This window comes from Castor canadensis, chromosome 14 (genome assembly GCF_047511655.1).
Source record: "Castor canadensis chromosome 14, mCasCan1.hap1v2, whole genome shotgun sequence".
NCBI classification, from domain to species: Eukaryota; Metazoa; Chordata; class Mammalia; order Rodentia; family Castoridae; genus Castor; species Castor canadensis.
Window position 1 is genome coordinate 41,953,760 of NC_133399.1, and position 25,454 is coordinate 41,979,213.

General features: G+C 38.9%; 1 protein-coding gene across 3 annotated transcripts in view; it reads left to right on the forward strand.

Moving 5' to 3' along the window:
- LOC109686333 (adhesion G protein-coupled receptor E4) overlaps positions 1–25,454 on the forward strand; it is a 63,379-nt gene that overhangs the window by 14,488 nt on the left and 23,437 nt on the right. For all 3 annotated transcript variants that reach the window (XM_074054454.1, XM_074054455.1, XM_074054453.1), the window contains 8 exons: positions 1,458–1,580; positions 2,476–2,628; positions 4,890–4,930; positions 5,423–5,558; positions 6,329–6,430; positions 7,097–7,281; positions 8,715–8,882; positions 9,765–9,959. In XM_074054454.1, coding sequence (XP_073910555.1) covers positions 1,458–1,580; positions 2,476–2,628; positions 4,890–4,930; positions 5,423–5,558; positions 6,329–6,430; positions 7,097–7,281; positions 8,715–8,882; positions 9,765–9,959 — 1,103 coding nt within the window. The remainder of the gene's footprint in view (positions 1–1,457; positions 1,581–2,475; positions 2,629–4,889; positions 4,931–5,422; positions 5,559–6,328; positions 6,431–7,096; positions 7,282–8,714; positions 8,883–9,764; positions 9,960–25,454) is intronic.

Here is a 25,454-nt window from a genome sequence, read left to right on the forward strand (position 1 = left end):
TTGGCTGTTGTGAAAATGGTGCCATGACTACTTAAAAAGCTGGACATCGATCTACCATTTGATCCAGCAATACCACTCTTGGGGATATACCCAAAAGACTGTTACTCCAGAGGCACCTGCACATCCATGTTTATTGCGGCACTATTCACAATAGCCAAGTTATGGAAACAGCCAAGATGCCCCACCACTGACGAATGGATTAAGAAAATGTGGTATCTATACACAATGGAATTTTATGCAGCCATGAAGAAGAACGAAATGTTATCATTCGCTGGTAAATGGATGGAATTGGAGAACATCATTCTGAGTGAGGTTAGCCTGGCTCAAAAAACCAAAAATCATATGTTCTCCCTCATATGTGGACATTAGATCAAGGGCAAACACAACAAGGGGATTGGACTATGAGCACATGATAAAAGCGAGAGCACACAAGGGAGGGGTGAGGATAGGTAAGACACCTAAAAAACTAGCTAGCATTTGTTGCCCTTAATGCAGAGAAACTAAAGCAGATACCTTAAAGCAACTGAGGCCAATAGGAAAAGGGGACCAGGTACTAGAGAAAAGGTTAGACCAAAAAGAATTAACCTAGAAGGTAACACCCACGCACAGGAAATCAATGTGAGTCAATGCCCTGTATAGCTATCCTTATCTCAACCAGCAAAACCCCTTGTTCCTTCCTATTATTGCTTATACTCTCTCTACAACAAAATTAGAGATAAGGGCAAAATAATTTCTGCTGGGTATTGAGGGGGGGAGCGGGAGGGGGTGGAGTGGGTGGTAAGGGAGGGGGTGGGGGCAGGGGGGAGAAATAAACCAAGCCTTGTATGCACATATGAATAATAAAAGAAAAATGAAAAAAAAAAAAAAAAGAAAATGGTGCCATGAACACGAAAGTATGAGTCTCTTTGATATCATTCTTTCAGTTACTTTACCCACCCAGACATGGAATTGCTAGATTATATAATGATTCGAACTCCTAATTTGTGTGGATCTGTCATACTGTCCCATGGAGCCTATACTAGTTTTCATTCCTACCAGCAGTGCATAAGTTTTCCCAGTTCTCCATATCCTTACCAATCCTTGTTATTTTCTGTTTTTAAAATAATAACAAAGGTGGGTGTTTTACAGACTCATTTCCATCAGTCATTGATCAAAGGGGATGCTCCTGGAGGTTGGACATTTCTTACCTGCCCTGTGATGAGCAAAGAACCTTTTAGTGAAAGAAGCATAGGAGCTGGCGGTTGAAATTTTGAATATTGGGCAAAAATGGTGTTAGTGGAAGAAGTGGGATATGGACAGGAATTGTGAGCACTTGCATTTATCACTGGGATGTGTGCAAAGAAGATTCCCAAGGGAACATCCTTCTGATCACAGTGTCTGCCCATTGTAAGTGTTCAATGAGTATTTCTTGGGTGAATGAATGGCAAATAAATAAATGAATTCTGTGTTCTCTGCAGCTTCCTGTCCTCCATGCCATGGCTATGCCTCCTGCCACAACAGCACCCACTGTGTTTGTAACGATGGATTCCAGCCCGAGTCCAGAAGGAGCAACTTCGTTAAGCCCTATGAGGAGTGTAAAGGTAAAGATGTGATGAGGTTTGACCTCAATCATTCATTAGAAAAAGCTATTGTGGTCCATGTGTTCTCTGCCTCAAACATACACCCACAGCCCACATAGAACCCATTGCTCTTCAGAAGATTATTTCAGGAGGCACAGCTATTATGCAGGTACATCTGTCCCTGAGTCTTTGGATAGAGAGAACAAAAGTGTGAGCCCTGGGGAACTTTTGGCTGTGGGTCTCTTTTCTTGAACCCCAACTTTTGTCCATCACTAGAGAATACTGATGGGCAGAGAGACACAGGCATATAAAGACTATTAAGCCAGATTTAAGTACTGTGGCCCTTCCATGTCACCTGAAGTCTCTTCTAACAGTGTGCTCACTTACCCTGACTTATTCCATTGCTGATGGGTGTGTGTTTTAAGTTGAATTTACAAAGTATGACTCGGAATCATAAAAAAGTACTCTGTCCTTACACCTGAGATTTGATATACTACCACACTGGCTTTACCATATTCTAAAACTCCATGTGTTCTTGGGTCTATTTCTGGACTTTTAGTTGATTACAATTGTCTATTTTTATTTATTCATGAACTAATAACATAATTACTTGGGTGAAGCTTTTATAAGATGTTTTAATGTCTGCTAAGTTAGTCCCCACCTCATAGTATTTCTGATTATTATTGCATGATAGTATCAACTTGTCTTACTCTATAAAATACTTGTAGCTCTTTAATTGATATCTGTTGGGTTGAATTTATGGAGGACTGTCATCTTTATAATGTGATTCACCCTCTCCAAGAACAGATATTATTTTGTACGTTTATAAACAATGTTGGGCAATAGAGATTGTATGGGTAAGAGAAAATGGCATAGTTCTGTCAGACTAAAAACATATTTTTCTCTTGATTATCAGATATTGATGAGTGTAAGACTAAATTGGCAAAGTGCAAGAAAGTAGCATACTGTAGAAATAAAATCGGCAGTTACATCTGCAGCTGTTGGGTGAAAATTCCTTTCCTCAATTGGTTTGCTGGTCTTGTTGATATTGAGAGTCCAGAATGCTATGGTAAGAATCTCAAAATGTTCTTTCTATCATGAATAAAGGAGTAGGGGGGGTAGAGTCTGTGACAGCCATGTTAATTTCAAATCAGGATAAGAGAGCAGAGATCTGTCCTAACCTTTAACCCTTTGTTTCTTTGTTGTCCTTGATGGCCTTTTCCAAGATGATATCAATCAAAGTCACGGCATCAACAACCACCCATCTGTGTATACACACCTTACAAATTTGTTTCTTTCAAACAGGTCTCTTTTCTGGGCTTCCAAAAAAGACTTGTTTCACTTTTTTCTGTACTTCTCTACTTTATCTCTCACTAACTTCAAGTTCAGTTCTATGTTTACCTGTCTGTATATTAAACACCACGAGTTCATATTGCTACCACTGTTTCCAATAACACCAAGGCTTTCTGTAGCCTACCACTTTCTAAATTTGCAACTTCTTTCTCCAAATAATGAGAAATTATCTCAGACTATCTACCACGAGTTTCTTTATTCATTCAATCTTCATAGAGTTCCATGTTTTGAGTTATGTTCATTAGATTTCTGTGCTGTCTCTTCCACTTATCAGTTGATTTTTTTGGTTAGGAACTTAGTCAAAATGCCTTGGTAACAATATAATCTTCTGGGTTCATTATGTATTGCTGTAGAACAAGTTGCCCCAACAATTGGTGGCATAAAAATACAGAAATGTGTTATCACATAGTTTCTGTGGATCAGGAGTCTAGAAATAGCTTAGCTGGGGCCCAGGTGTTTGGAGTTCTAACAGGTGCAATCACTGCATTGCCCAGGCTTCATCGGAAGACATTACTGGGTAGAATTTGCTTCTAAGGTCACTCATGTGGTTGTCAGCAGGATTCAGTATCTTGAAAGCAGTTGGATAGAAGCCTTCAGTTTCTTTCTCTTGGCTTATGGGAGGAAGCCTTCACTTCACAGAGATGTAGGCTTCTCTAGTTTGCTGTATTATGTGCTCCTGATAATATCTAGAATGTTTGAATGAGAGTGAAGTTTTAGTATTTAATAACCTGATCTCAGAAATGATAACCTGTAAGTTTTTGCAACATTCTGTTTGCTAGAAATGAGTCACTGCACTCAGTCCACAGTAAAGAGGAGCTGGTTATACAAGGGGGAGGGAAATACCCAGACCTAAAGATCATTGAGAGAGGTTTCAGAGGCTTGTGTACTGGCCTGAATATTATTCCTATAATATTCCTCTAAAATTCATGCCACGTGGACCTATGATTGCGATCTTATGCGGAAATAGAGCTTAAGAAGATGTAATCAGGTCAAGATGAGTCCATGTAAGATTAGAGTGGGCCTTAAATCCAATATAACCAGTGACCTTATAAAAAGAGGGAAACTTGGACTCAGAGATACAGAGGGAAGATGGACACAGAGACTGGAATTATATTGACACAAACCAAAGAATGCCAAAGATTTCTAGCAATCACCACCAACCAGAGGAGGCCCGGCAATATTCTTCCCTAGAGTTGTGAGAGGAGGAAGGCCCTGCTGACACCTTGATTTTGTACTTTAAATGTTCAGAACTGTGAGAAAATACATTTCTACTGTTTCATACCATTCATTTTGTGATAATATAGCAGAGCATCCCTGGAAAATGAATACAGCTCACCTACCTTTATTAATGCATGTAAAATACTTAGCAGTTCTAGGCACCTAGGAAGATCCAACAAATATTAGCTTTTATGCTACATGTCTTCTAGAACCTTCCTTAATCCTATAGATAAGATAGTGTATGTGAAGGAACTTTATACATAATGATATGTAGACAACTGCTTCTCTGTTATTAACTCATCTAACATGGATTTTTTTTGGGAAAACTTCCTTGTACCCCCAGTGTGTTGGGGCCCTCTGTTGCATACTGTCACATAATTTCAACCTGTTTAATATGATCATTAACTGCAAAACTTAACTACTTACTTGTAATTTCTTAATGACTTTCTGGCCAGATCACAAATTCTGTAAGGGAACTTTCTTTGTCTGTCTTACAACCTGTATCTGTGTGGTTTAGAATCCTGCATGGTTTTCAATAGCTGGTCAGTAAAGATTGGTGACTGAACTGTTGAATGGAAGCTCTGTCCTAGTTCCTCTTTAAAATTCTACTGCATAATGCATTTTGGATTTGTTAGAGAGGAATTAGAATGACCTGTAGAAGCACCAAGAAAGGATCCAACTTGCGAGTGCTTGGAAGAATGAGTGTGAGCCAGAATGCTTTCTCCCACATCCCATTTGATGGCTACTTTTTCCTCACAGAGAACGAGGGGAAGGAGACACGGACCCAAGAGAACATTTGGGTGAGTGGGGTGAAACCTGGGTTTGGGGAACAGCTGGTCAGTCTAGCCACATCATTCTCTTGTTCAAACACTAGGCTGACTCCTAATGATTTTTAGATGAGAATAGTTATAATTAGGGAACATTTCATTCTCTTTTCCAGAGGCCACCTGGCAATATCTGGAGATAATTTTTGTTGTCAAGACTGGGGAGTGTGATAATGACTTCTAGTTGATAGAGAACAAGGACACTGATAACATCCTCTAACAGCTTGTGATGGCTGTGGGAGCACAGCCAAGCATAGTCCAGTCCTAGATGTCCATGGAGACTGAGTAACTCTGGATGGGTTTATGATGCATCAACTGTCATGCAAAGACTTGGTATCAAGTATCTAAAATGTCACTTCACCTCACACCTCATATTGCCTTCTGGACTCACCTAACCAGACTTTTGCATATACCTGTTTTCTTAAGTTCCAGTGAAAGTCAATCTAATTGCATTTATTTCTTTGAAAGGGAGTTGTAAGTAAAAATGGCAGCAAAAAAGACTTTGCAAGATTCACCACCCAAATGCTTCAGCATGTGGAAATGTCTATACTGAATGAGAGTTCTGCTTTTCCAACAAAGGGTGAAAATCTTACATTTGATATAGGTAAGATTCTAGGTGGACTTCTCATGACCACCATAAAAGCCCTGGCATAGTCCAGGCCTCTTAATTCCCAAATGATAAAAAAAAACTTTCCATGTGAACATGCTACCAGAGAAGGGCTCTTCTTTCAAAATACAAGTTCAGGAGACATATTAGTTGCTTTTCATCACTGTGACAAAATACCCAAGCAAATCAACTTATGGTGGGAAGGATTTATTTTGGCCCACAGTTTCAAAGGTTTCAGTTCATGGTCACTTGGCTATGTTGCTTCTGGGCTTGTGCATAGTAGCCTGACTGTCAGAGTGGGGAGCATGCAGTAGAGCAAAGAGGCTCACCTTGTGGTGCATAGAAGGCAGAGAGAGAATGAGAAGAAGGTACTGGGGGCAAGATATACCCTTCAAAGGCCACCTCCAGTGACCAACTTCCTCCAGCTAGGTCTTACCTCCTAGTTTCCACCACCTTCTGATAATGTCATCAAATTATGAATTGTCAATGGACTAACACACTGATGGCATTAGACCCCTCATATCCAATCACCTTTCAATAGTGCCACTGGTTCAGGACCAAGCCTTCAACACATGAGTCTCTTGGGTCATAATTCATGTCCAAACCATAACAAAGGACAGTATAATAAACCAGCTCCCTTTACATTTTGAACTTCCTTTAGTATAGTGAAAAGTGTGTAAAGGAATGTTCCCCAAAACAGAGCTTGGCAAAGAATTTCTTAAGGTTAGGAATCAAGCACAGCAGACTCACTTTCCTAATGTTTCCAGTCTATGAAACCAGGAGGTGTGATGATAAGACTCTCTTGGAAGCTGGGAACAACACGATGGCTATTGACTGTGCTGGTGCTTTCAAAGAAACTAAAAGAAGAGGTAATATATCTAAGATGAATTCTCTCCAGGACATTGTCTCATTTCTAGGTGAATGGGCCAATACTTGGGGACTCACAAAGTTTAACAAGCAAGGAAACTCCACATGGTGGAATGAAAAGATCTTTCCTGACCCCTGAGCAGGCAACTAGGGAGGGGAACTTAGGGGAACTCTCATAAGGAACGTGAGAAAAAGGATTTGTTAGATCCACACACTGAGGTTAGAAAAAGGATCTGTTGATGTGCTTTCTGACAAGGAACAGGTGATGCCTGCTTGTTTCCACGTGGTGGTCTGAAAACATAATACACAATGGTGCAAGATGATCATTGCCTCCATCACCCTTTCTTTTAAGAAGTGTTTTATGAACACCCTGTTTAAAATGGTCACTTAGCCTTCCTCTATTCAACAGGTTGGCAAACTTGTTCTGTAAAAGTCTAGATAGTAAATATTGTAGGTTTTGAGGGCCATAGATGATATACACATATGTATATATTTTGCACCTCAGATTACTTGTAGTGTGTACTTCTATTATACATGCAGTTTAAGGAGTTTCCAGGTGTGATTTCAAAAATAAATTATGTTCACTTTATGATTCTACATAAGTCATGAGTGTATAACAATTTAAACTGCAGACACCTTGTAACCTTATTTCTCTTCTACTTTCTCAGATGAGAGAGTAGTTGCGCTCATCACTTATCGATCTCTTGGGAACTTTTTGAATGTATCCTTTTTTAATAATAGAAGAGGGATTCAGGGAATAAAATTGAATTCTCATGTTGTTGGTGGCACCATTGGATCGAGAGTCAAAGTTGGCCTGTCTGAACCAGTGTTCCTGACCTTTCAACATACTCAGGTGAGCAGAACCCAGGGTTGGTTTTCTATGTAGGGACTAAAAGGGGAGGGGTTTCTTGTCAGCTTTCCAGAAGGGAATGAAACCCAAATCTGATCATTCCCTTCTCTTATCCTTGTCAGGTAAGAGAACTGATAAGTAATGATGAGGCAATTTCAATGTCATGTCACATCCCATCTGTTAGAATAGTACTAACACAAACTCAAAAGATAAATATTGGTGAGGATGTAGAAAAAGGGAACATTTGGAAACTGTCAGTGGGAATATAACTTAATACAGCGATTATGGAAAACAGTAATGGAAATGCCTCAAAAAATTAAAAATAGAACTATGACAGGATCCTGCAATCCCATTTCTGGAAATACAGTTGATAGGGTTGAAATCAGGATTTTAAAGAAACATCTTCAGTCTCTTATGTTCATGAAGTACTACTCATAATAGTCAAGATATAAAAACAACCCAACTGTGTCCATCAATTGATGAATGGAAAAATAAAATGTGAAAAATACACTGTTTTTTTTTTTTTTTGGTGGGACTCGGATATTATGTAGCCTCAAAAATGAAAGGAATCCTTCCATTATGTGACAACATACCTTAATGTGGAGAACATTTTGCTAAGTAAAATAAGCCAGACGCAGAGTGATAAATATTTCATGATCTCACTTACATGTGGAATTTGATAAAGTCAAATTCATAGTAACAGAGAGTATAATGGTGGTGACTAGGAAAGAAGTAGGAGAAACAGGAAGATTTTGGTCAAAGAACACAAGCTTTAAGTTATAAGATGAATAAATTCAGGAGGTCTAATGTACTCTTATGGTAATAATAGTGTACTATACACTTGGAATCTTCTGAAAGAGTAGATTCTCCAGTACTTCACTACAAAGGGATGGATGAGCTAATTTGTGTGATTGTGGTAATTATTATATAATGTCAACATTTTTCAAACCATCACATCATACACCTTAAATATATGCAATTTTTATTTGTTAAATCACACATCCATAAAGTTGGAAAAGAAAAGAAAAGCCAAGGTACTCATGGACTTCTATGATAGGAACCTGTTCTACACTGAACCTAAAAAGGGAAAGGGGGATAAATATTATTGAGCATGGTGGGAGCTGGAGGCAGGGAGGAGCAGGGATCACCCTCTTGCTGAGGAGGAGCTGAAGCACAAAATGGCTTGGCAGAGACACTTGATATCTGTCTTTTCTCACACAGCGATGTCTTGCCAGTGGCTCTCATTGGTTTTGTCAGTGACAAGGAGCTTGGATGAGGAATTTCATACAGGTCAATACCAAGTCACTGAGATGGCCATAAAAGGATAAATGAAGAATAAACACTGCATCAGATGCAGTGCAGTATGTCAGATTAACCTATAATGGTGAAATAATGAGACCAGGAACAGATTCATTTTCACATTGTTCTCTTTTCAGCCTGGTGATCCAAGAGTAAAACATTTCTGTGTGTACTGGGAAGGATCAGAGGAAGGGGGCAGCTGGTCGATGGAGGGCTGCTCTTTTGTGAGAAGCAATGATTCTTACACCACATGCAAATGCTTTCACCTGTCCAGCTTTGCTGTGCTCATGGCTCTGACCCCCAAGGTACCAAGATTCATGGTCCCTTGCATGAAATCTTGAGCTTATCTTATCATAGAAAAAGACGTTAAGGAGTCAACTGGTAGTAGCTTACATGAGAGGTGATTCTAAGAGACTCCAGTAGGGGATTAGGAAAATGAAATGGGGGAAAGGATAGAGGGGAAGATGGGGAATATTATCAAAGCAGTTACCACTGTGGATAGTGGAGCTTATTCTCTCTGGGGACTCTGGGAGTCAGTGTAGAACACACACCTCAGAGTCACCATAACTGGGTGGTGAGGGAGCAGGGGTATTTATACTCCATATGGCCTCAGTTCTTTATTTTCAGCTGCCTTCAATGGTGTCAATTCTCTGATGTTTCCATAAGCACATGTAGCATGAGCTCAAGCCAATAAGGAAAGCTCTCAAACATTGGGGAATTGTTTTGACAGCCCGTATAGTGGTAAGTTACAAGAGGACCAATAATTGAAAACATTTGCTACCCTGGATGACAAGTTATACCCAAATCTCTCTGGTCAGACCAGAAGGAAGACAACTGGATATCACCACTTACATAGACTAGTCCCCTGGATTCCCAGGTTCCAACAATGACTAGGATAAGAAAGAAATTTACCTAACTTCCCCCCTATTTCTTTTGAGTTCCCGTTTATCGAACATTTAACAATGTGATGACCACAGTGTTGCATGCTTCACATCACGCTTCATTTTATTCATTTGACAAATATTTCTTGAGTGCCTACTGTGTGCCAGGAACTGTTCTAGACATTGGGAGAACAACAGGGAACAAGACAGAGAAAAGAATGCCAGCCTTCATTGAGATTTTGTTCCTGATAGTTCTAATGTAAAGTTGGAAACCACAATGTACATACATTCTCTGATGGCCTGTAGGAGGACCGTGTGCTGACTGTGATCACCTATGTGGGATTGAGCCTCTCTCTGCTGTGCCTCCTTCTGGCAGCACTCACCTTTCTCCTGTGCCGGCCTATCCAGAATACTGGCACCACACTCCATCTGCAGCTTTCTCTCTGCCTCTTCCTGGCCCACTTCCTCTTCCTCACAGGCATCAACAGAACTGAGCCTAAGGTAGGTGATTTAATCAAGTTACTTTATTGACAATCAAATCTAGCTATCTTGTCCTAAGAAACGATGAGGAGGAAGGTGTTAATTAGCAGTGGTGGTGTAGGAGAAAAAGCAAGAATTCTTTTTTCAGCTTTCCTCTTGTATAATGTTGAATGAGACTTTACTTTTAGTAAAGTGCCTATTTAGTAATTAAAAGTCCAACGAATGGTATTAGATAGGGTAACATTAGCTGCTGTAACAAATAAACTCTAAATATCAGAGGCTTAATACAGTATTTGTTAATTTCCCCCATACATGTCGATAGAGGGTGAGCAAACAGATTTGAAGAGTGTCAGTCCTCCAAAATCAGGCTGAAGGAGGCTCTGTTATTTTCCATACATGGCTTCCAAAGTCGTCCTGTAATCCTTCTCATTTTAGCCCCCAACTGGAATAGGAAAAAGGGCATGACAGAGTCTGTTGGGGGAGGTTTAGGTTTATATGGCTCACACCCAAAAGAGGTATGTATCACTTCATCTCACATTTTGTTGGCTAGAGCCCACTCATATAGTCACAGCTCACTGTGAGGGGGTTCTGGGAAATGTAGTTCTTGACTGGGAAGCCACTTCTAGCTACAAATCTATACTCTGTGACCAGGGGTAGGGAAGAGGCTTGAAGTTTTGGTGGACAGTGGCTTTGCCACACTGATGTGCACTTGAATCTCAGTTCTTTATCCTACTTACCCTTTACCCCGATGAAGTGACTTACCGTTTTAGCTCATTTAATGTTAATTTCAATTGGCAAAGTTGTACATATTAATTTTATACATGTTGCTTTGAAATACGTACACATCGTGGAATAGTTTTGTTACAGTTTGAATGTATTTTCCCAAGTTCATTTGTTGGTAATATAATCCTCAACAGAATAGTGTTAAAAGGTAGGCCCTTGTAGCATAGTAGGATAACTGTGTTATCTTATGTTAAGTTGATAATTAATTGAATATTTCAAAATAGCAAGTAGAGAGAATTTTGAGTGTTTTCAGTAAAAACAATGATAAATGTCTGAGGTGATGGATATGGTGATTACCCTGATCTGAACATTACATGTTGCAAAGCATACAGAAATGCTATACTGTACCCCCAAAACATATACAATTACTATGTCTGAATTAAAGAAATAATATGGTGGCATGTACCTGCAATCCCTCCTATTCAGGAGCCAAGGCAGTAGGGTTGTGAGTTAGAGGCCAGCCTGGACAACAGAGTGAGACTCTATCTCCAGAAAACAAATTTAAAAAGGTGGGACCTTTATGGGGAAGTTACGCTATGAAGGCCCTGCCCTCATCAGTGGATTAAAGCTGCTGATCTGTGAGGGAGCTTGTTACGTAAGGACAAACCTTGCTCCTTCTGGCTTTCTTTGTCCTCTGTGTGAGATATGAGCAAGAAGACCCTTGTCAGATATAGTGCCTTGATCTTGGACTTCCCAGATTCCAGAATTATGAGATATTAATTTCTCTTCATTATAAATTATCTAGTCTGTGGTATTCGGCTACAAAAATACAGAATGGATCAAGGCTAAATCAAGATAATTAACGTATGTCTTCTCTCTTATGTGGTGAGAATACTTCAATTCTACTCTTAGAAATTTCAAAGTACACTATCGTTATCAATAACTGTCATGTAAAATAGCTCTCTTGTGATTTCCCTTTTTAAGCTTTTTCTCTAAAAAATAGGTGCCTAGTGATAGGGCTCTAGTCATGACTTAGTTCAAAGGAACAGATAAATGAATATCTATTAATCACTCAGAGAACAAGGTCAGCTCATATCTTCATTGTGATCATCATCACCACCAGGAAGAACTGGAACTAGATGTTCCTCAGGCCTCCTTCAACCCAGAAGGTTATTATCCTGCATCCAGGTTTTGAAAGCACTTTTATTCAAGAGAAGAAGAGTGCTATGGTTAATATAAGTATGTACGGTGATGTATGTGTTCGTTAGCTTAACTTCACTCATCATACAGCGTAAAAATTGTAGCATCGTTTTATATACTATACATCTATACTTAGTCATTTGTGTATTAAAAAAAACCAAATTACAAAAATGAAAAAGAAGCCTGAAAGAATTTCTCTGTGACCTTTTACCAAAACAGGTTATCATAGCATATTATTATAATGACATGCATTAGTAGTGATAAAGAAATTTGACCAGCATTCACCCATAGTGCTTAGCAAGTGCTGCTTACTGCTCTTATAAAATATAAAATGTCTTTAAAAGCTATAAGAATAATATTCTAGTTAAAATGGAGTTTACTCAGTCATCTTGAAAATATCTTGCTCTTAAATAATGTTCTGTATAATCCTCAATAATATTACTTTTCTGTCACTGAATACTATTACCTCACTTGATTTTATGAATAGTCATAAAATATCTCATGTGTGGTAGATATATTGTGAGTTAGGTAAACTGGCTCACTTTGTCCACAGGCTTCACAGCTCACACAGTTGTGATGCATAATGGGAAAAGACCATTAATATGCAGAGTTGGGAAAAGAGACAGGCATAGTACTCACACTCCTGTGGGTTTCAGGGAATACCAAAAGCAGTTTAGTGGTGGATGATTTTGCCAGGTGTGGATGAAACATTCTGTGTTTTGAGCACTGAGGTAGATGGATGACTTTCCCCAGCCTCTGGCTGAAACCAGTTGTCACTATTTCTACAGTTCAGCTTTCCCTCAAAATAGAGTATAACCCCCCAGCCTGGCTCACAAAACCTTTCATAGTTGGTCTGACTTTCCATTCCAACCAAGATCCATCAATTCTTCCTTTTTGTTTGAGACAAAAAAGGAAGACAAATTCTGGCCAGTGGAATGTAAGAGGAAGTGATGCAGATCGTTATGGTGAAGAGTAGTAAAAAGCCATGCAGGGTATTTCCCTTCACTCTTTTCTCCTGCTGTGTCAGCAATAAAACTAAATCAGTATGTGAAGTGATGGATAGAAATAGACAGGGTCCCTGAGTCATTGCATGGAAGGGAGTAGTTACCAAATCAGAAGTGTGGATTGTGTATATGCAATAAACCGTTATGGAAGCAGTATAATTTCAAGGTGAATTTAGCACTGTGATGTAAAGTCCATTTTGACTAATATACCAGGAAAATCAGAATGTAAAGGGGAGACTGCTCTAGAGAGAGAGGTAGCAAGTAAAAAGACCCCACAGAAAAATGAAACATTTTGAGATCTGAAAGTAATTCAATTTGTCTCAAACAAAAAGGAAGAATAGATGGATCTTGGTTGGAATGGAAAGTCAGACCAACTATGAAAGGTTTTGTGAGCCAGGCTGGGGGTTTATACTCTATTTTGAGGGAAAGCTGAACTGTGGAAATAGTGACAACTGGTTTCAACCAGAGGTGCTATCATGCTGTCCATTAACCCTTTCTTTTTCCTGAACTACTTTAAAGGTTGAATTGTGCCCCCTTCAAACTTTTATGCTGAAATTTTAACCTCCAGTACTTCAGATGTAACTGCATTTGGAGACAGGGCTTTAAATATTCTTACAATGGGCATCCATATAAGAAGCGGGGATTAGGACAAAGATTCACACTGAGGGGTGACCATGTGAGGACACAGGGATAAGAAAGAGGTCTCAGAAAGAAACAACCCTGATTACCCCTTGATCTGGGACTTCCCACCCCCCGGAACTATGACAAATTTTTGGTTTTTATGCCACCCAACCTGTGGTGCTCTGCTATGACTCATGCAGGCAATTAATAATCTATAAACTCTTCTGTTTTGCCCCATTTTTACATTATGTTTTGTCAATTTCCTCAATGAATTTCAGTCATCAGATTTTCTATATCAGCATATCATATTGGAGAGTGAAAAGAAGTGATTTTTCTGACTGAATAATAATTATATTTGCTTATATATCATGGTGATAATTTTGTAAAATGCAGGTGAGTGCATTAGTTTTTTAATCCATTTAATCCATTAGTTATTTTATTTAATAAAAGTCTGGAGAGACAAAAAGAGGTAAGTATGAGGACCCTAAGTTGTGAAGAGCACAACTTCTTCAGGGGAGGAGAGGGGAGAGAGAGAAAGAGACAGACAGAGAGAGAGAGAGAGAGAGAGAGAGAGAGAGAGAGAGAGAGAGAGAGTATTTTATTCTGGACCACATGAGTAGTGTGTACCAGAATCAGGACACGACCTTAGACGTGTCTAATGATGAATTCTCATGCACTTACACAAGTAACTGGAGATCTTTACATACACTTTACAGCAGAGACCTTTGTGATGCCTCATAGGATGAATTTGATCAGAAAGGAAGCATTTCAGGTGGACGAAATCATGAACTCGAAGGATTTGAAGCATGAAAGAGCATAGCTTTTGGGGAGAATAATAAATACTCCAAGTACATGACTTAACTCCACCCTCAGGCCCATGCAGTCATTAATAGTCAGTTGTGGCTCTTGTATATACCTTCCCTGCATTCTCAGGACCAAGAAATTGTATCTGACTAAATCTTGTGAGCTTCTTAATGTGGAATTGAGGGAGCTGTTACAAATCCAATTTGAATTGCCAACCAAAATGAAATTCATTCCTTCTTTAAAGTGGTACTGGAGTTTGAACTCAGGGCCTCACACTTGCTAGGCAGGTACTCTACCACTTTGCCAGACTTGTGTTTCTTTTGTTGTTGTTGTTGTTGTTTGTTGGGTTTTTTTTGAGATAGGGTATGGTGAATTATTTGCCCAGGCTGGCTTTTTTTTTCTTTTTCATTTTATTTTATCATTTTTACATTTACTTATATGTGTACACATTGTTTGTGCCACCTCCCCCCAAGTCCCCCGCTTCCAGGCAGAACCTGCTCCACTCTCTTCTTCTCCAACTTTGCTGAAGAGAAAACTTAAGAGATAATAAGAAAGACATAGCGCTTTTGCTAGTTTGGGATAAAGATACTATACAGAGAGATTCTTAGCATTGCTTCTATGCTCTTGTATATTGCACCCACACTGGTTCATTTCTACCAGGCCTCTTCACTACTTCCTGGTCCCTTTCTTACAGTGGCCTCTGCCAATTTAAGATTACTTCACTTGCTCCTCAACAACATTCATGTTTTAGGTTTCCTTTCTCTCCCTATTTCTCCCATTCGTGTTCTCCTCTTAGTGTGTGACCCATGTCCAACAATATAACTGCATTTGTTTTTGGTCTATAATTGGCATATAAGGGAGAACATGTGATTTTTGGCCTTCTGAGCCTGGCTAACTTTGCTTAAGATGATGTTCTTTAGTTCCATCCATTTACTTGCGAATGACAAAATTTCATTCTTCTTTGTGGCTGAGTAAAATTCCATGGTGTATAAATACCACATTTTCATGGCCCATTCATCAGTTGTGGGGCATTTTGGCTGTTTCTATAGCTTGGCTATTGTGAATAGTGCTGCAATAAACATGGGTGTGCAGATGCTTTTGTTATAACTTGAGTCGCATTACTTTGGGTACATCCCTAGGAGTGGGATTGCTGGATCATATGGAAGATCTATGTTTAGTTTTTTAAGAAGTCTCCATAATGTTTTCCACAGTGGTTGTACTAGCTTACTTTCCCACCAGCAGTGATGAGGGGTCCTTTTCCCCTGCATCATGGCCAGAATTTGTTGTTGTTGGTGTTCTTGATGATAGCTACTCTAACAGGGGTGAGGTGGAATCTTAGTGCAGTTTTGATTTGCATTTTATGGCCAGGGATGGTGAGCATTTTTTCATGTGTTTTTGGCCATTTGGAATTCTTTCTTAGAAAAAGTTCTGTTTAGTTCAGTTGCCCACTTCTTTATTGGTTCATTGATTTTTGGGGAGTTTAGTTTTTTGAGCTCTCTGTATATTTTGGTTATCAGTCCTTTGTCTGATGTATAGCTAGCAAATATTTTCTCCCACTCAGTGGGTGGTCTTTTCAATTTAGAGACCATTTCTATTATTGTGCAGAAGCTTTTAAATTTTATGTAGTCCCATTTGTCCATCCTTTCTCTTAGTTTTTGGACTGATGGAGTTCTACTGAGGAAGTCCTTGCCTATTCCCATTGTTTCCAAGGTATTCCCTGCTCTTTCATGTACTAACTGCAAGGTTTTGGGTCTGATATTAATGTCCCTAATCAACTTTGAGTTGATACTAGTACAGGGTGACAGGCATTGAACTAGTTTCAGTTTTCTGCAGGCAGATAGCCACTTTTCCCAGCACCATTGTAATAAGGCTGTCTTTTCTCCATTGTATGTTTTTGGTGCCTTTGTCAAAAATAAGGTGGGCATAGCTGATGGATTCATACCCAAATCCTCTATTCTGTTCCACTGGTCTTCGTATCTGTTTTTGTGCCAGTACCATGCTGTTTTTATTGCTTGGTTCTGTAGTATAGTTTGAAGTTGGGTATCATGATATCTCCTGCATAACTCTTGCTCAGTATTGTCTTGGTTATTCTTGTCTTTTGTGTTTCCAAATGAACTTTAGGATAGATTTTCCAATCTCTGTGATGAATGTCATTGGGATTATCATGGGAATTGCGTTAAACATGTAGATTGCTTTTGGTAGCATAGTCATTTTTACCATGTTCATTCTGCCAATCCATGAGCATGGGAGATCTCTCCACCTTCTATAGTCTTCCTCGACCTCTTTCTTCAGGGGTTTGCAGTTCTCCTTAAAGAGGTCATTTACATCCTTCATTAGTTTACTCCTAGGTATTTGATTTTTTTGATGCTATTGTAAATGGAATTGTTTTGTACATTGTTAGCTTATAGAAAGGCTACTAATTTTTGTAAGTTGATTTTGTATTCTGCTACAATGCTGAAGCTATTTATGGTGTCTAGAAGTTTTGGGGTTGAGTTTTTTGGGTCTTTAAGGTATAGGATCATATTGTCTGCAAATAAGGATATTCTGACAGTTTCTTTACCTACTTGTATTCCTTTTATTTCTTCTTATTGCCTTATTTCTTTGCCTAGGAATTCCAGATCTATGTTGAATAGGAGTGGGGAGAGTGGGCAATCTGGTCTTGTTCCTGAATTTAGGGGGAATGGTTTCAGTTTTTCCCCATTAAGTATGATGTTGGCTATAAGTTTGTCATATAAAGCCTTTATAATGTTAAGTTACATTCCTTCTATTCCTAGTTTTCTTAGGGCTTTTATCATGAAGTGGTGTTGGATCTTATCAAAGGCTTTTTCTTCATCTATTGAGATGATCAAGTGGTTTTTCTCTTTGCTTCTCTTAATGTGCTCTTAGATTTATTGATTTGTGTATGTTGAACCATCCTTGAATCCCTGGGATGAAGCCAATCTGGTCACAGTGAATGATCTTTCTGCTATGTTGTTGGATTTGATTTGTCATTATTTTATTGAGGCTATTTGCATCAATGTTCATTAAGGCGATTGTCTTGTAGATCTCCTTTTTGAATGTGTCCTTGTCCAGTTTTGGGATGAGTGTAATACTGGCTTCATAGAATGAGTTTGTCAGTATTCCTTCCCTTTATATTTCATGGAACAGTTTAAGGAGTGTTGGTGTTAGTTCTTCTTTGAAGGTCTGTTAGAATTCAGCTGAGAATCTGTCAGGTATTGGATTTATATTTCTTGGGAGAGTCTATTGCTGCTTCAACACAATTATGTGTTGTAGATTTGTTTAGATGGCTAATGTTTTCTTGGTTCAGCTTTGGATCATTGAAATCTGTTCATTTCTTCAAGATTTTCAAATTTATTAGAATATAGGTTCTCAAAGTCATCTCTGATGATTACCTGGACTTCCATGGTGTTTGTTGTTATCTCCTCTTTTCGTTCTGATTTTAGTAAGTTGGGTCTTTTCCCTCCTCATCCCAGGTTCTTGTCAATCTTGTTTATTTTTTCAAAGAACCAGTTTTTTGTTTCATTGATTCTTTGTATGGTTTTTTCAGTTCCCATTTCATTAATTTCAGCCCTTATTTTTATTTTTATTATTTCTCTCCTTCTGCTGTTTTGGGTTTAGTTTGTTCTTGTTTTTCTAGGAGTTTGAGATATAGCATTAGATTGTTTATTTGAGATCTTTCTGTCCTTTTAATATGTGCACTCATGCCTATAAACTTTCCTTTTAGGGCTGCTTTTGCTGTGTCCCATAGGTTCTGGTAGGTTGTGTTTTGATTTTTATTAGCTTCCTGGAAACTTTTTATTTCCTCTCTTATTTCTTCTATGACTCACTGATCATTGAGCAGTGTATTATTCAGCCTACATTTTTTTTTGCATATTTTCTGCTGTTGTTTTTGTTGTTTATTTCTAGTTTTAATGCATTGTGATAAGATAGAATGCTGGAGTCACTTCTATTTTCTTATATTTGCTGAGGCTTGCTTTGTGTCCTAAGATATGATCTATTTTGGAGAAAGTTCTGTGGGATGCTGAGAAGAATGTATTTTGTATTGTTGTTGAATGAAATATTCTGTAGACATCAGTTAGGTCCATTTTATCTATGGTGTCATATAGTTCTAGGATTTCTTTGTTAATTTTTTGTTTGCATGACCTATCCATTGGTGATAGAGGAATATTAAAGTCTCCCACTACCACTGTGTTGGAGTCTCCTTTAGTGTGTGTTTGATGAAATTGGGTGCATTGACATTGGGTGCATATAGGTTGATAATTGTTATTTTCTTTTGATGTATTGAGCCTTTTATTAGTATGAAGTGTCCTTCTTTATCTCATTTGACCAATGTAAGTTTGAAGTCTACTTTGTCTAATGTAAGTATTGCTACTCCTCCTGTTTTTGTGGGCCATTGGCTTGGTAAATCTTCCAGCCTTTCATCCTAAGCCAGTGTTTATTTCTGTCAACAAGATGGGTCCCTTGTAAAAAACACATTGTCGAATCTTCCTTTTTAATGCAGTTTGCCAAACGGTGTCCTTTAATGGGGGAGTTATTTGTTTTTTCTCTCTTACAGCCTTCAATATTCTTTCTCTGTTCTCTGTACCTGTTGTTTTAATGATCATATACTGTGGGGGAAGTTCTATTTTGTTCAAGTCTGTTTGGTGTCCTGGAGACTTCCTGCACCTAAATGGGTGAGATTTTCTCTAGATTTGGGAATATTTCTGTTATTATTTTATGGAATATATTACAAAGCTCTTTGGCTTGCATCTCTTCTCCATCTTCAATGCCCATGATTCTCTCGTTTGGTCTTTTTATGGAGTTGCTGAGTTCTTGCATATTCCTTCCACAGCTCTTGAGTTGTTTGGCTAAGCTTTCTTCTGCCTTTTCTTTAATTTCTATTTTATCTTCGAGCTCTGAGATTCTGTCTTCCACTTGTGGTCTGCTGGAGTGGCCTTCCACTGTGTTTTTTCTTTGACTGTAAGGACTTTTAATTTCTAGGATTTCTGTTTGATTCTTCCTTCTGAGGTTTTCCAAATCTGTGATGAACTCTTATTAGTGTGTTCCTCTTTAATTCATGTAGCTCTCTTTTTATAGTGTCCTTTGTTTTACTTTTGTGTTTGTTGTGGTCCTTTCTAAGTCCCTTATTTGTTCCTGTGTCATCTCCTGTTCTTTGTTTTTGGTGTCTTGAAATTTCTTGAGTGCATCTTGTACATTGTGGTTGACCATGTCTAATGTCTTCTCCATTAATTTCTCAGAGATTTCTTTTTTGAGTGTTTTTTTTTTGTAGGCAAAGCTTAGTTCCTTAGTTACATTTATCATTGTTTTGTTGCAGTCAGGGACTGGGTATTCATTTTCTTCATATTCCACTGAATTCTGTATTGAATTATTTTTTTGAGGAGAGTGATTTCCATCCCTTTTTTTCTTCCCAATGTTCCAGTTGGTGCTGTGCCACTATATTTTTGGTATGCTAGTTAGTGGATTTGATTTCCTGATTTCTTTTCCTGATTTAATTTTTGTGTTGTAGCTGACTTGGTTGTTAGCTAGATTGACATGTTCTATCTGACCCTGTTCTGGGGGTGTAATTTAGCATTAAGAAGTTCACAGGTTCAATGCCAGACCAGTTGTCAATGCATTCTATAGAAAACCCCTTGATGATAATATCTATAAACAGTCTGAGTTTGGGGGGTAATGGTTATTAGGCTAGTTATAGATTATGGTGAATTGGCAAAGGTGGCCCCCAAAGAGGGCAGGGGTGGAAAAAGGAGTGGATGGGTGGGTTGAGAGTTACGGGGGTTGTTGGTTTTTGTAGCCCTCATGTGTGAATTTGGGTGTATTTTCTGTTGTAGTAGTGGAGGGTGTTTGTGTCAGGGATTGCAGGGGCTGGGGTTGTGTGCAGTGGGTACAGTAGGCCAGTCTGCAGGTGGTGAGTGTGTAGGAGGGAAGGGTGGTGTGGTGACAGGTTGGGGAAGATGGGAAGGGAAGGTGAAGACTTGGGAAATAGTTGATAGAAGAGGCAGAAAGAGTAGTTGGGAAGGAGAACAATGGATTTTAGTACAGGAGAAGGAGGGAGAGTGAAGAGGATGAGATTGGGGATAAGTGAATAATGATGATGGAGTTAATAATACAGGAATAAAAAAGAAGAAAGAAAAAAAGATACACAATTAAAAAACCAGTTTCAGGACCTGGATCAGCTCAGTCTATTAATAAAAATTCTGGAGCTATTCCTTAGGTATCCAATCCTGGTATTGGTGTTCAAGTGGAAGCTCTGATGTGGTCTCACCAGGTGACTGGCTTGTGAGTGGTATTTGGACCTTCTGTCCACAAGATTAGTTGGAGCTGTGAGGTGAGGTAAAATTGCCACCTCATGCAGGGTGGTCAGAGCTGTTTTCAGCAGGCAGCAGCTGGGGTGTTCTTCAGTGCAGGTGTGATTGGTCACTCCTTCCCCAGCAAGGTGGGGCAATTCAGTTTTGAATGCTGTCCTCTGTCCTGGATATTGGCTCTGGGATCCACCTCCTGCCCTCCTCTGGGAGGTTAGTTTCCCTCTCTTAGTCTTTGTGACTCCTGTGATCTCTGCTGGGCGCTGGCGGCTCCTCTATGGGATTGGCTTGTCAGGCTGCCTCTGCTGTCAATCTTTGCTACTTTATAGCATGTCACTGAGAATTCAGCATTCAGTTCCCTGTCATGCCCCTGCCAGTTCAGCAGTGAGAGAGCCGCTTTTTGCTCCTCCCTCATTCTCCAGGGTGGGTTCAGCGATCTCCCCCGCCAATGTTGGTGTTAGATTACAGTTTGCTGTTTATGGCTTTCAGTTTTGCTGTCTGCCCAGGGGCTGTGCTGGATTATTTTCCCGGGGTCAGGGGTGCATCAGGGAGCCAAGTGTGGTGTGCAATGCTCACCTGTATCTTCTACAGTTTCATGCAGGCAGGTTTGGAGCCAGCTGTCAGGGAGAAATGGTGTTGTTAGGTGTGGTGTAGGGAGGCTTTGCATGGACTAGGGGACCAGGATCTCACAGGGCTTGATTCTGATTGAAGCTCTGTCTTCTGCTTGTTCCCCATGGTGGCTTGAAACAGATCCTCCTGATACCTGCCTCCCATGTAGCTAGGATTACAGGCATGAGCCACCAACACCTTACTGAAATTCATTCCTTGTGATAAGGGAGAATGTTGGAGGAGTAAGTGAAGATGTTGCTGGAGTCAGAATATGAAAGATTATAGATCTTATCTTCTAGGTGAAAAACTCTTCTATTAAAGGCTAGAGAGTATATGTTTTCACCTTTGTGAGAGACCACACAGTATCTCACACAACTGCCTCACTCTGCCATTGTGGCATGAAAGCAAGCATAAATGATAATAAAGGAATGGGTGTTACTTTGCAAAAAATTTTTTATTTGTAGAAGCAGAAACCTATAGCTTTTCTATCCCTGCTCTAACAGTGGTGATCCTGGCAAGGACTGCAAACTGGAAATGACAGAAAACATATTTAAAATTCATTAATTCACATGTGCATACATTGTTTGGGTCATTTCTCCCTCCTGCTCCCGCCCTCAGTATCTCTCCTCCTCCCCCCTCTCTTTCAGGCAGAACCTGTTCTGCACTTTTCTCCAGTTCCGTTGCAGACTGTAAATAAGCAATAATAAGAAAGACATAGCATTTTTTCTAGTTGAGATAAGGACAGCTATACAGAGAGATTCCTAGCATTGCTTTCATGTAAAAATGTGTTACAACCCTTGTTGATTCATCTCTAACTGATCTTTACACTGGTTCCTGATCCCCTTCTTGTTTTGACCTCTGTCACTTTAAGGTTTCCTTAAAGTTCCTCTGGAGTGGGGACATCAAATGCTTTCATGTTTTGGGTTTTCTATCTAACCCCGTACCTTCTGTGTATGTTCTCCCCTTGTCATGTAACCTAAATCCTACAACATTGCTGTATTTGCCCTAGATCTAAATGCCACATATGAGGGAGAACACATGATTTTTGGTCTTCTGAGTCTGGCTAACCTCGCTCAGAATGATGTTCCCCAGTTCCATCCTTTACTTGCAAATGATAAGATTTCACTTTTCTTCTTGGCCGAGTAAAATTCCATTGTGTATAAATACCACATTTTCTTAATCCATTTGTCAGTAGTGGGGCATCTTGGTTGTTTCCATAACTTGGCTATTGTAAATAGTGGTGCAATAAACATGGGTAACCTGAGCTGCATTCCTTTGAGTATATACCCAGGGGTGGGATTCCTGGAACATATGGCAGATCTATGTTGAGATTTTTAAGAAGCCTCCAAATTTTTTTCCAGAGTTGTTGTACCAGCTTTCATTCCCACCAGCAGTGTATGAGGATTCTTTCCTCCCCACATCCTAACCAACACCTGTTATTAGTGGTGTTTTTGATGCTGGCTATTCTAACAGGGGTGAGGTGGAATCTTAGTGTTGTTTTGATTTGCATTTCCTTTATGGCTAGACATGGTGAACATTCATGCGTTTTTTTGGCCATTTGAATTTCTTCTTTTGAGAAAGTTCTGTTTAGTTCAGTTGCCCATTTCTTAATTGGTTCATTGATTTCGGGAGAGTTCAGTTTCTTAAGTTCCCTGTATATTCTGGTTATCAGTCCTTTGTCTGATGTATAGCTAGCAAATATTTTCTCCCACTCTGCATGTGGTCTCTTTAGTTTAGAGACCATTTCCTTTGTTGTGTAGAAGATTTTAAATTTTATGAAGTCCCATTTGTCCATTCTTTCTCTTAGTTGCTGGGCTGCTGGGGTTCTATTGAGGAAGTCCTTCCCAATACCTATTAGTTCCAGAGTGTTTCCTGCTCCTTCCTGTACTAACTCCAGAGTTTCAGGTCTGATATTAAAGTCCTAGATCCATTTTGAGTTGATACTAGTACAGGGTGATAGACATGGATCTAGTTTTAGTTTCTTGCAGATGGATAACCACTTTTCCCAGCAGCATTTGTTGAAGAGGCTGTCTTTTCTTCGTCATATATTTTTGGCCCCTTTGTCAAAAATGAGGTGAGTATAGTGTGTGGATTCATGTCTGGGTCCTCTGTTCTGTTCCAGTGGTCTTCATGTCTGTTTTTGTGCCAGTGCCACGCTGTTTTTATCGCTATTACTTTGTAATATAGTTTGGAGTCAGGTATTGTGATACCGCCAGCATTGCTCTTTTTGCTGAGTATTGCCTTGGCTATGTGTGGTCTCTTGTGTTTCCAAATAAATTTAAAGGTAGATTTTTTTCAATCTCTTTGATGAAAGTCATTGGGATTTTATGGGAGTTGTATTAAACATGTAGATTGCTTTTTAGTAGTATGGCCATTTTTACTATGTTGATTCTTCCAGTCCATGAGCATGGGAGATCTTTCCATCTTCTGTAGTCTTCCTCAGTCTCTTTCTTCAGGGGTTTGTAATTCTCCTTGCAGAGGTCATTCACATCCTTTGTTAAATTTACTCCAAGGTATTTGATTTTTTGAGGCTCTTTTAAATGGAATTGTTTCCATGTATTCCTTCTCAGTTTGTTCATTGTTGGTGTATATAAAAACTAATGATTCTTGTAAGTTAATTTTGTATCCTGCCACCTTGCCTATACCTGTTTATGGTGTCTAAGAGTTTTTGGGTAGAATTTTTTGGGTCTTTAAGGTGTAAGATCATATCACCTGCAAATAGGGATATTTTGACAGTTTCTTTACTTATTTGTATTCCTTTTATTTCTTCTTCTTGCCTTATTGCTCTGGCTAGAAATTCTAGTACTATGTTGAAAAGGAGTGGAGATAGTGGGCAATCTTGTCTTGTTCCTGAATTTAGGGAGAATGGTTTCAGCTTCTCACTGGTAATTATGATGTTGGCTATAGCTTTGTCATATATAGCCTTTACAATGTTGAGATACATTCCTTCTATTCCTAGTTTTGTTAGAGCCTTTATCATGAAGTGGTGTTGGATCTTGTCGAAGGCTTTTTCTGCATCTGTTGAGATGATAAGTGGTTTTCGTCTTTGCTTCTGTTAATGTGGTATATTACTTTTATAGATTTTTGTATGTTGAACCTCCCCTGCATCCCTGGGATGAAGCCTACTTGGTCGTGGTGTATGATCTTTTTGATAGGTTGTTAGATTCAGTTTGCCATTATTTTATTGAAGAGTTTTGCATCGATATTCATTAAGGAAATTGGCCTATAGCACTCCTTTTTGGAAGTGTCTTTGTCTGGTTTTGGGATGAGTATAATACTGGCTTCATAAAATGAGTTAGGCAGTTTTCCTTCCCTTTCTATTTCATGAAACAGTTTAAGGAGGGTTGGTATTAGTTCATTAAAGATCTGATAGAATTCAGCAGTAAATTCATCTGGTCCTGGACTTTTCTTTTTTGGGAGACTCTTAATTGGTGCTTCAATTTCGTTTTGTGTTATACATCTATTCAGGTGATTAATATTCTCTTGGTTAAGTTTTGGAAGGTCTTAAGTATCTAGAAATCTGTCTATTCAAAAATTTCAAATTTATTAGAGTATAGGCTGTCAGAGTAGTCTCTGATCATTTCCTGGATTTCCGTGGTGTTTGTTGTTATCTCCCCTTTTGCATTTCTGATTTTACTGCTTTGAGTTTTTTCTTTTCTCATTTTAGTCAGGTTTGCCAGGAGTCTGTCAATCTTATTCATTTTTTCAAAGAATCAGCTTTTTATTTCATTAATTCTTTGTATTGTTTTTGTTTCTATTTCATTGACTTCAGCCCTTATTTTAATTATTTCTCTCCTTCTGTTTGTTTTGGGTTTTGCTTGTTCTTGTTTTTCTAGGAGTTTGAGCTGTAGTGTTAGATCATTGATTTGAGATCTTTCTGACCTTTTAATATATGCACTCATGGCTATAAACTTTCCTCTTAGGACAGCTTTTGCTGTGTCCCATAGGTTCTGGTAGGTTGTGTTTTCATTTTCATTAACTTATAGGAACCTTATAATTTCCTCTTTTATTTCATCAATGACCCATTGATCATTGAGCAGTTTGTTTTTCAACTTACAGTTGTTTGCATGTTTTTTACTGCTGTTTTTATTATTGATTTCTAGTTTTAATGCATTGTGGTCAGATAGAATGCATGAGATTATTTCTATTTTCTTATATTTGCTGAGGCTTGCTTTGTGCCTTAAGATGTGTTCAATTTTGGATAAGGTTCCATGAGCTGCTGAGAAGAATGTATATTGTGCAGCAGTTGGGTGAAA